The sequence below is a fragment of the Chelonoidis abingdonii genome, chromosome 6, assembly GCF_003597395.2.
Source record: "Chelonoidis abingdonii isolate Lonesome George chromosome 6, CheloAbing_2.0, whole genome shotgun sequence".
Classification (NCBI taxonomy): domain Eukaryota; kingdom Metazoa; phylum Chordata; order Testudines; family Testudinidae; genus Chelonoidis; species Chelonoidis abingdonii.
Genome location: NC_133774.1, coordinates 125,419,236 through 125,431,541, shown reverse-complemented (window position 1 = coordinate 125,431,541; position 12,306 = coordinate 125,419,236). Strand labels below are relative to the sequence as shown.

At 44.4% G+C, this 12,306-nt stretch overlaps 1 protein-coding gene across 1 annotated transcript in view; it reads left to right on the top strand.

Moving 5' to 3' along the window:
- The first annotated feature begins 4,613 nt into the window (after positions 1–4,613).
- GRIN3A (glutamate ionotropic receptor NMDA type subunit 3A) overlaps positions 4,614–12,306 on the top strand; it is a 90,264-nt gene continuing 82,571 nt past the window's right edge. Inside the window, exon 1 of the mRNA XM_032770216.1 lies at positions 4,614–5,646. Coding sequence (XP_032626107.1) covers positions 4,867–5,646 — 780 coding nt within the window. The 5' untranslated portion in view covers positions 4,614–4,866. The remainder of the gene's footprint in view (positions 5,647–12,306) is intronic.

The window sequence follows — 12,306 nt, the reverse complement described above, 5'->3', positions numbered from 1 at the left end:
CCTTGCCCTGTTACAGAGGGCTGCTCTGTTACAGAGGGCTGAGGGTTTTCTCCATGGATGCCGAGCTTCTCCTAAGACAATGACTCTCAGGTCGTCATCCCTATAGCTTCTCTTTTCCAGGCCTACTTTAGGATTCTGCTTCTCCCCAGCTACCCTCTCCCTTCAGGAACAGTACCAGGTATAATTTCCTTCCCACAAGTCCCTCTTTCATTCTTTTATGTCTTAAGTATCCTCTCCCACGTGCCCTGCAGGCTTTCCTTTACAGAAACTTCCCAGCTGGATTTAATCCTCTATTACCTGTCTTCCCACCAGGTGCCAAAGAATGGGCTACTTGGTCTCACCGGTTCCCCTTAACCCTGTCACTTCCAGTGTGGGGTATACACTCTACCACAGCACTCTAGAGCCAAATTCTGGAGAAATGCACTCCATGATTGTATGGGAAGGGTTTGTTTGGGTGGGTCGAGGAAAAGGTAGGAGCATGGCCTGCGAGTCTATGGACTGCATAGATCCATAGAGCACTGCCTATGTTAGAACAGACAGGAGCAGACCTGGTGTAGCATTGCCCCCATCTTCCTTTGAACCCACAGATTTTGCATTGTACAACTACTGCTCAGTTGGTGCCTTGTGGGGTTTCAGAATTTAGGAGAAGCTAAAAGAAGAACTGGAAAAAAGTCATTCTGCCTACTATTGCCACCTCGTAATCCCATAGGATTTTTTCTTCAGAGTGAGGGGACTAGAGAACATAGTCATGAATGGGAAGACAATGGCAACATGATGTCTCTCCACCTGCACAATGGGGCAAGCCTTCCACATTGATGCCCTAAAAGATGCTGATCTAGGGACAGGAACAACTGCCTGCCTCTGCATTTCTAGGAATCCTTCTCCTTCAAGGAAATGATGGTTAGAACAATCTGGGTAAGGAATCTCATTATCTTTCCTTAGTAAATATTCCTCTCCCATAGGCTTTTCCCACTCAAGAGGATAATCTGGCCCAGATCTTTAAAGGGATTTAGGCACCTAATCCCATTAATCAATCACTGGGAATTAGATGCCTTAATCCCTTTGAGGTTTCAGGCTTAAACCCATTATCAATGTTGAATACTTACTCCATTCATCATTCCTTAATACCCTTCAATTGCAGCAGCAGAACTGTACACATAGCTATTTAATGTGATCATTCGTTTGTTTGTTTTTTCTCCATTTGCAGTGTTCTGCAAGGTCTTAGTCTAACGCATGATTACGGATATGATGCCTTAAAAATGCAACAGCAAGAGTGGCGTTTTTCACAGTGCCAGTGTCATGTGTGTGCTCAGAGAATGAACTCCCTGGCTAGATTCCAATGTGTGGGGGAACACAGCCAGTCAGTAAGCTAAAAGTTGAAAAGGTCGAGTATTTGTCAAGACTGGTAACTTATTCTACTGTCAACCTTTGGAATGAGAATGTGGCATTGTAAGAAAACTAGCTCATTGTTGGCACACTTTTAAAGACAGAATTTCCCTTAGCTACCAGAACAAACTGTATCTTTTTCTACATGAGTATTTATAGCTGGGCAAATACAAAAAAAAAATATCCATGACCATTCAAATTGTTTAAACAAATTCGCTTAGCTTCCATGTCCATTTTAGGATCACTTTCCACAGATATTCTGCCCTTGATCCAGGAAAAGCATATGCTTAATTTTAAGCACAGCAGTAGTCCCATTGAAGTCTATGGGATTATTCGTGCACTTAAAATTAAGCACATGTTTAAGTGCTTTCTCAATCCGGACCATTACAAAGAACTTTGCTGGCAAGAATATTTGCAGAAAAAGCAAATTATAAACATATATTGCAGAATATTTGCAGACAGCAAATCTAGATTTCATCATTAGGAATATTCAGATTGGAATGATGGCTTGAAAAGTAGCACTCCTCCAGTCAGAGCACAGAAACATATTATCTGAACTATGTGTGCAATCAAAATAGCTCAAATCTCTCATATTGACTATTTGCATCCATGAATGAGCTCCTGACCAAGAATTATTTGCAGAAATTATTTTGTGAACTGTTTTGGATAAGGAACAAAAATGAAGATTGTGATTTGTTCATCAACAATTCACAAGCACAAAAAATATTGAATAAATTGTTTACTGTAATTTTTTCACCCAGTTCTTATATTATGCTACTTACTGTAACTCTTACAGTAATAATCTTCCTTAATTTTCCTGAAAACTTCCATTTTTTACTATAATGAAATCTGCACACAAGGAACAGACGGAGGTCCATTGCTTCCAAGAAGTTCTATTAAATGTGGAGCAAGTTGGGACACCTTGCATGATAATTTGCAGTTGACTCTTAAACCAGAAGTTTGCATAACTAGAGTAGTTTCTTATACAAGTTTCACTGCACCTGGGATCCCAACTAATAATGAACAAACTTCAAACAGCTTGGTTTATAAGCCTGGATGCCTGTGTAAATGTTTATAACAAGTCTTAGTCTGGAAACTGGACCGGAAAGCATACGAATGTTAGTTTTCTTATGAGATTTCTAGTATGTCCTAGTTTCAAGTGGGTGAGAAATAACACATAAAATCCTTCTCACAACAGAGCAAGATTTCTCCTTGCAGTCCCACCTGAAAACCAGAAATTGCTGGGGCACACACAAGGAATAAGAGAATTAGCCCAAGCTTTCCCAAACCTCAGGAAAGGATGTGGGTCAAGTTAATTGTCATTGTGAGCCAAGGTTTGAATTGGTTCTTATTTTATCATAGATGTGTTACCCACCTCTAATTTTTATGTGTGTGTGTTTCTGGAAAGGCCCACTTTTCTATACGCTGGATTGGTTCTTTTCCATGTTCAAAACATCTCTCCCAACCAAAGAAGCTGGGAACCTTCAAAGATGCACCTTGTGATCTAAAGGGATGCCTTCCTCAAAGGAAAAAAAATGGAGAAGGATCAAAAAGGCAAAGGATAAAGAGGATGGGAAAGAGGATAAGAGTGAGAAGTAAACGGAAATGATTTTTAAAAGTATGAGAAGAATGGAGGAGAAAGAAGAAATGGAGGAGTGAATTGAGTGCATTTGTAGGAATTCGATATCATACAACTAGGTGCTGGAACATTTTTTCCTTATATCTTTGCTAATTCAACATAGTCCTGACCTACAACACCCTCACCCCCAATGCTGGGGTACTCTTACTGCTTGTGAATTAGTAAGTAAGAGCTCAAATGATGATGTGCAATTGTGCATTAGGAATGCAGAAAACCACATTCACCCCTCCCCCCCCATTTCTTTCTTTCTCCCTTTGAATTTTATTTTCTCCGTACAAAACAGTTTTCTTCTACAAGTAATTCTAGCAAAGGGTGATGGCTTGGTGGTCAATGACTACACGTCCCACAAGTTGAAGACTTACGAAATTTGAAGCAGTAGCTGAATGGAAAGGACATTTAGAGCAATACTGGATTCCCAGAAGTGTGTAGTGCAGAGGTGCAAAATCTGGTATTGTACAAATTCAGTGTCTAGTCCTGCTGACTTTACTTACCCTCTGGGACCAGTGCCATTGACTTTAGTAAGACAAGGCTGCAGACCATACTATGGGCCAATGATAAAAGTTGGCATGTCTGGCAGCTAACTCATCCTGGAGAAGTTAGAAACAGTCTGAGAAGGGAAGGATCTGGAGCTCTATCGCTGCTATTTACCTCTCAGAAACATTAGCTCTATAGTCAACCCATGCAACCATGACCGAGAAACTCACAACTAGCACCCCAAAGACGAGGTGGCCTGAATATATGAAATTGCAACCGCAGAGGATGACGTGAGCCAATCCTGGTGCTTGTGTAGACGCTGCCTCTGGGGACTGTTGTAAGATCCATACAGGGAGCTGCTGTGCGTGTCAATAAAGGCTGTATCAAGCAGGCACACCGGAGCCTAGGACGGGGAACCCTGTCTGTCCACATGGCCCTATACAAAAGCGCCCGGGTTACAAAACGAGCGTGGGGCTAGAACAGTTTAGACAGGAGCTATAAATAGCCCTTGTCCGCAAATCGGACTCTTCACGCTAGTTTTGTGCCCCGTGTTCAGCCAGGGCGCTGGAGGGGAGCTACCCAGACGGGCTCTAGGCTCTGCCCGGGGGGCGCTGGGGCACAGGGACTGCGGGCGGAGCTCTCCGGATCCCAGTGCTGCAGGAGGGGACTTTCCCCGGCGCTGGGGCTTCCCGCTGGCGTTTGGACAGAGCCTTTCGGTGGGAGTTTAGCGCAGCCAAGCGACGGGCCGGAGCCATCCAGCAGCTCGGCAACTTTGTCGCCTCGGAGCAAGCCCCCCTAGCTCGGTGCGCCGGCGGGGGGAGGAAAGAAGGGAAGCGAGAGAAGCGAGGGCAGAAAAGCCGGAGGAAGAGCTCAGGCTGGGCGCCTCCCCGAGCGGAGATGTGGGGCTGAGCTCCCTGGGGAGCCCCCACTCGAGGGATCGCCTAGCCACCGCGGAGCTATGCTCAGGGCGCCTGGCGCGGCTGCTTTCGGTGTCTTTCCCTGCACTGGCTCTTTGCCGAGCGGACGGGGCTCCCTGGCCAGCCGCTTGCCCTGGAAGCCTCGGGGGAGGCGGGGGATGGGTGGGTATTTTGGGGTGGGGGTAAGTGATCAATGCTGCTCAGCGACGCGCTGGGGAAGGAGGGTCCCCCTGGCTGCCACCCGCTGGGGCTAATGGCTGGCGCTGGACCCCCAAGGAGCCTGGAGTGACGGGAGTTGCTGGCCACCACTCCCATGGCCGGGAAGCTGCTCCAGGCTTTGGCTGCTCGGCGGTGAGAGGCGCGCCAGGGATCGGGGGAGAAGGAGGCTGAGCTGGGAGGGGGAAGGGGGCCGGTCGCTTCTCCCGGCTCCCCGGCCGCTGGCTGTCAGTGATGTGGAGACTGGGTTTGTGGTGGCTCCTGAGCAGGGTCTGTTTGCTGCTGCTGCCGCCCTGCGCCCTGGTGCTAGCCCGGGTGCCCGGCTCCTCCTCCCACCCGCAGCCCTGCCAGATCCTCAAGCGGATCGGGCACACGGTGAGGATCGGGGCGGCTCACCTGCAGCCCTGGGCGGTCACCTCCCGGACCAACCGCGGCTGGAGCTGGGGGGCGCGCCATGCAGCCCAGCTTGGAGGCGGGCCGGAGCCCGCTCCGGGAGCGCAGGGGGAAGGGAGCCAAGGGGGACAAAGTGGGCACAAAACAGCCCAAACTCCCAGGTCGACCGGCTGGAAGGGCGCCGGGATTCAGAGGCAATGGATCGGGACCGGCCTCGGGAACAGGGCGCAGCTGGGCACCGGGAACCCGGCTGGCAACGAGAGCGGAGACCAGGAGCTGCTGCTGCTGCTGCCCAGGGACGCGCTGCTCTCGGGGGTGGAGAACCTGAACCGCGTGAGCGGACTGCTGCCTTACAATCTGTCCCTGGAGGTGGTGATGGCCATCGAGGCCGGGCTGGGGGACCTGCCTCTCTTGCCTTTCTCTTCTCCCAGCTCCTCCTGGAGCAGCGACCCGCTCTCCTTCCTGCAGAGCCTCTGCTACACCGTGGTGGTGCAGGGGATCTCCGCCGTCCTCGCCTTTCCGCAGAGCACGGGGGAGATGCTGGAGCTGGAGTTCATCTCCTCGGCTCTGCGCATCCCGGTGATCAGCATCGTGCTCCGGGAATTCCCGAGGGAGAGCCAGGTAAGGGCCCAGGGGCGGTGCGTTGGGGATGGGGCAAGGGGCAGTGAGGAGGGGGTCCACTTTGAATCGAGCAGGGGTATAGGGCAGCTCGCCCTGCCCCAGACAAACTATAACTATCTAGCGCCTCACTCCCGGGGTGTCCCGAAGAGCCGCGGGGCGTGGGCGGGTCCCAGGGGGGAGGTGCCCCAGTAGCGCGGATCAGGACAGGGGTCTGGAGTGAGCGGGCGCAATGGCTCCTCCATTCAGCACCACGGACAGCGACGCACCTAAACGCCTGTCTCAAGCTAGCGGGGAGGACGCTGGCCAAATTGCTGCTGCAACCTACTCTGTAAATATCCCGGTGCAGGGCAGCCCATGTGCACTCAGCGGCTTCACCAGACAGGGGAGGCCACTTTCTAAGATAACGGTTCCCAGCAGGGTGCTCGTCTGAGGCGCAGGGACTATACATAGTTGGCAATTTCAAAACATGCGTCAGTAGTGTCACACACTCACTGACTCTCACTCTCACACACACACCTGTGTATAGGTTATAGGCGAAACAGCAGCCACCCCTAGATTAAGGTTGCCTAACGTTTTTGTAGCACGCTAGACTTCCTTCAAGCAGGCAGGCACAGTGCTCTTTCTATTCAATTTGTTCCTGAAGAACATTTCCTACTGGTCTGTTCCATCACAAAAAAAAAAAGTTACCAATATAAAATATGCAGCAGAGGCTCTCAGATTTGTTAGGTATCTATCTCAGGCTGCCTGGCTTCGATATTTGGATTCCTAAAGTATTTTGGAGTGGGTTGGTAGCCATGAAATGTACTGACAAATGCAGAACACAAGTTCTAAAACACCTTATTTTCCACCTCAAGGCAGACCTTTGTATTGCTGTCGGATGCACATTTAACAGCCAAAGTGTAGGGAAGCAGACTTTAACTGAAAGGAAAGTGGACCGTGGTGTCCTTCAAGTAGATCTTATCCCATCAAGAGCCAATAGAGGAGAGTAAAGGGTTAAAAAGTCAACTATATCAGAGTGAAAAGGGAGAAGCTGCTCCAAAATTGAACTGGTTAATCACAAATATTGGCATTACAATGATAAAGGTAGAGATCAGGTATCCATGCCCAGAGCACTCTGTGATGCTGTGGAATTCACCCAACAGGAATTAGGCAACTCTGTGCTTTGAGAAATTTCATCATGTGCCTCTAGTTGCATATCTGAATGACTAAATACCTTTAAAAAATCTGACCTTTTGTCAAATTCTACATTCCTGGAGCTACTATCAAAACAACAGAACATGGTACCCTAATCATTGCATCAGAAGAAGTCATTTAGATTGAAAATTTAGAATTATCCCACACGACACACAATGCTATATAGAGTAAAACATGCCATTCTTGTCCAGCTTTCTATTATCTATTCAATATCTAATGACTAATGTATTCTGATAATAAATCTAAACATAATTATTACCAAGGAACACTGTTTACTTCATGAAGTTCTCCTTAAATAGTAATCATAATATTATCGGGAAACTGTAGCAATTTACAGATATAATTGGGCAAAACAGATCAGGATTTATTTCTTTTTAATATCAGTGCAAATCGCACTGAATTGTTGACAGACCATTAATTTGAAGGCAGAAGTTCTTGACCAAAGATACCAAGAAACTAAGTCTTGCTTAGCATTCTTCTATGCAATATTACATGGAATGTTTACATGCGCCGACAAAATAGTTTACCTTCCAATCCCAAGATTTCTGATTGCCATTCACCAACTTTTCCAGGGAGATGACTCATAAGCATATGGTCTAAAATGAAATCACTCTACAAAACTGAGTCAGTGGTATGGAGAGAGTATGGATATAGGTATTGTTGTTGGTAGTATGTGTGAGGAGGTTGAGTATTTTTGTAGCCATCTTCTCTGAATTTTCATACTGAAAAAGTTTGTTTAAGGGTGAACTACAAATGAAGCATCAGCTGTTCAGTTTTACCAAGATTTATTATTAAAAAGAAACCTCACAAAACCATGCAGTGCAGTAAAACAAACAGCTAAAGAGCTTCACAGTGAGTTCAGTGTGGAGATGACACTCTCAGAGATGGATATAGCAGGAGGGGACAAGAAGACGTTATGCCTTTCTGGTTATTCACGTATACATTGGTTCTGTGCTCCGACAGGTTTCTCTAGTATCTGATATCAAGGCAAGGAATATTTTGGAGCATCACTGGGCAGTGGGAACCAGCTGATTGTGGCTTTGGGGCATTAAATAGGAAAATAAAGATACATTTTTAGATTAAATGGTGAATCCCTGCTAAAATGGCAAATTTGGGCATACAGCAGATGCTGCTGCTGCTACAGCAAATGGAATTTTGACCTTTAATTTGCAATTCAGTTGTAAAATCAAGCTTACGATTAGAAAAGGCTTTGTAGTGTCAAAGCATTCTGAGTGCCAAATGGTATGACCTTATTGGGTAAGTGGTACCTTCAGAAGTGATATTGACCCACTAGTCCCAAGTAAGTCTGAGTGCTTGTGAGTAGGCAGGCATTTGGGGAAATGGGCATAGGGAGAAGGCAGTCTTCTGTCAAATATAATAATCAAGGAGATGTTTCCAAAACAGAAATCATTGTTGGCAAAGTAGTAATGCCGTTACAATATTTGATAGTTTTAAAACTACATCATCATCCTAAATTTGTCTGAATCCAAATACGTAAGTTTATAAAAGCTCTCCCAATACCATACAAAGCTTACACTATTTCATTTGCTTTAATGTTCATTTTCTTCCATCCCACACAGTTTAGTATTAAAATGTTATGAATCGTGCCTGTTGTAGACTGAGAGAGATATGAAGGAGCCTCTTTAAAGGGGGGCTTTTGATTAGCCTCCAGCTTCACGTGCAAAGAGGCATTCAGTTGATTTTTGCTTTCATCCAACTCCTGCTGAGTTATTCTGATTCAGGAATACTTCCTACATGTACACTACTAGGACTATGGGGCCTGATTATCATTTAAGCTAAGGTCTCTTTAAGCATCCAGAGTAGTGTTGAAGACTGAAGTAACCAAGAATCAGGCCCTGTCTGGACAGCAACCTGAGAATTTTTAATCCATCTGAATGTGAACTTTGAAGGCACAACAGGCATTTTGGTCATACAAATGTTGTTTTGTATCTTACCTGTGTTAGGTGGAAGTTCTTGGTTGTGCAATTGTCTACCATTAAAAGTAGGAATATGTGTATTTGCTCTCCTGTGTTTACTGCTTCAGAACCAAAGCCTCCTCATAAGCTCAGGGTTAGATCCCTATCATTTTCCTTCAACAGTACGTATGCGTTCACCAGAAACAGTATGATTCTTGTTTTTACAATGTGCACATTCTGCATAGGGATGTGTGCAGTACCAGCTATAGGACTGCTAGAATTTCCACAGTCCACTGTATTTACAATTACATTTCCGCTGTCTGTAACCTTTGAGTCCATAAAGGAAGGGACACCCAATGGAAAGGTGTCGTTGTTTGTATAGTGTTATTTTTCAGTAGGTGATTGAACAGCCCTTGTTTAGAGACTGGGAAACCAATACTGGCATCAGTTTGGGAAGTAATATTTGTTCCTTCTATAGTTTTAGCTCTTTCATTTCCTTGCTTAATGCATTGACTCCAAGTGTAATTTTATATATTATTACATACCTCATCTAACTGGAAATCCTCCTCCTCACAGTGTGAGCTACAGATTAGCAGATTCAAGAGCCTATTTAAATCATTTATTTGGCATTTCAGCCTTGTATGTGACATCAGGTGGTTTGATTCACTATATTCCCTGTGTCAATAGGCTTTGTACTAGTAGAAGAATTGCATGATGGATGGAAAATATGGCATTATTTCCTGTGTGTGGTCTATGACTTCAGTTCATCCAGACTGAAGAGAATCCTTTTTCGGAATCAACAAGCACTGTAGCTAAATTTCTAAATAAACATTTCAAAATGAAAAGTCAAAATGTTTCATTTCAAAAATGTCAAAACAAACTGACTTTTCTGAATTTTTTCCCTCTCATATTTTATTTCACGTAAATGATTCACTCAATTGGACCCAAATTCACAAACAGTTTCATTCAACCAAAAAAAAATCCATTCTTTTGTCAAACAAACTAGTCGTTGAAAAAAACTATGCCCATTTCTAAGTGTAAGGGACTTTTTTCATTGAATATATACAGATTAATTGTCCAGGAGGACCAACTCATGCTCATGTCTGCCTCTCTCTGTAGGTATATGTGGATAGCATATTACTAATTGCTGAATGGAAAAGATAGAATTATCAGTAATAATGCAAACATTCATTAAATATTTCTGTTTTGAATTTGGGGAATAAAAACAGATAATTTAGTCATATCATACGATGATGAGAACATGCTTTCCATTCCATTTGTATCGTGGAACAATGTTAAATGGCAGCTACTCAAGTCAGACATGTTAAACCAACAGGTCCAGATAATTTGCATCCAAGAGTTTTAAAAGAGCTGGCTGATGAGCTCGCTGGACTGTTAATTTTGATTTTCAATAAGTCTCGGAACTCTGGGAAGTTCCAGAAATCTAGAGGAAAGTTAATATTGTACCAATATTTTTAAAGGGTAAACAGGATGACTCGGGTAATTATAGGCCTGTCAATCTGACATCAATCCTGGGCAAAATAATTGGGGGAGGGGTGTCACCAGGAGACTGCCACTACACCCCACCTCTAAGCATGCACTGCTTTGCCCAGTACCAGTCAAGGTGGTTTATTCGTTTATAGCAAAGTTTAACAAGCAAATAGAATGCAGCCTTAAGTCAATACCTGACCCCCAGGCTTCAGGGCCACCCCTCCCAGGGATCTCTGGCTTTCCAGCTCCTGGCAGCTTTCTTGCCTCCTCCAGCTCTGCTCCTTTCTTGGAGTCACAGCACTTGGCCCGGGAACCCACCACAGTAGTTAGCCCTACTCCAGTGTGGCCTCTGCTGACCAAGGCTAAGCCGGTATCAGTCCTTCCTTCCAAGGCTCCACTTGCCTAGGTCTCTCCTCCCAGTTGCCTATGAGCAGCCCTTTATAGACCCAAGTATATCTGAGCCCTCTTTTAATTGGCTGGATTGGGCTCAGCTCATCCACAGAGACCAGCTCCCCTGTGACAGGTGAATATGGGACTTTATTAGTAAAGAATTAAAGGAGGATGATATAATTAATGTCCAACAACATGGGTCTATGGTAAATAGAGCCTGTCAATCTAACTTGAAATCCATTTTTTTTTTATGAGACTACAAGGTTAATTGACAAAGATAACAGTATTGATGTAATACCAGTAGATTTCTGTAAGGCATTTGACTTTACACTCAACATTGTGATTCAAGAACTAGAATGATGTAAAATTAACATGTTTTCTTGGACTAACTTCTGTTGGTGAGAGAGACAAGCTTTCAAGTTTACACAGAGCTTTCTGTGTAACCTCAAAAGTTTGCCTCTCACACCAATAGAAGTTGGTCCACTAAAAGATATTACCTCATCCACCTTGTCTCTCTAATATTCTGGGACCAACATGGCTACAAAAACATAAAATTAACATGGCACATATTAAGGGGATAAAAATTGATAAGTCTCAAAACGTAACTGTAAACAGAGAACAATCATCAAGCAAGTGTGTTTCTAGAGGGGTCCCACAGAGATTGGTTCTTGTCCTTATTCTATGTAACATTTTTATCAATGACCTGGAAAAATACCCACAAAATTATCACTGATAAAGTTTGTAGATGACACAAAAATTGAGGGAGTGGTAAATAATGAAGAGGACAGATTGCTGACACAGATTGATCTGGATCTCTTGGTAAACAAATATCAGAGGGGTAGCCGTGTTAGTCTGGATCTGTAAAAGCAGCAAAGAATCCTGTGGCACCTTATAGACTAACAGACGTTTTGGAGCATGAGCTTTTGTGGGTCGTGCATGCATCCAACGAAGTGAGTATTCACCCACGAAAGCTCCTGCTCCAAAACATCTGTTAGTCTATAAGGTGCCACAGGATTCTTTGCTGCTTTTGGTAAACAAACAATATGCTTTTTAACATGGCTACATGGGAACAAAGAACATTGGCCATGCTTACACAGTGAGGGACACTATTCTGAGGAACAGTGACTGAAAAAGATTTGGGGTTCATGGTGACAGTCAGCTGAACAAGAGCTCCCAGTGTGACACTTTAGCCAAAAATACTAATGTGATCCTTGTATGCATGAACAGGGGAATCTTGTTTTACCTCGTAATTTGGCACTGACTTGACTGCTGCTAGAATACCGTGTCCAGTTCCGGTGTATACAGTTCAAGAAGGATGATGATAAAACTTGAGTGCTTTCAAAGAAGAGCCACGAAGATGATTAACAGATTAGAAAATATGCCTTATAGTGACTTAGCTCCTTGGGTCTATCTATTTAGTTTAACAAAGAGAAGGTTAAGTGGTGAATGGATCACCATTTAAGTAGCTACATAGGGAACACATTTTTGATAATGAGTTCTTCAATCTAGCAGAGAGAGGTACAGCATGATCCAATGGCTGAAAGCTGAAACTAGACAAATTCAGACTGGAAATAAAACAAAATTGTAACAGTGAGGATAATTAACCATTGGAACAACTTACCAAGGTCATGGTGGATTCTCCATCACTAACAATTTTTAAATCAAGATT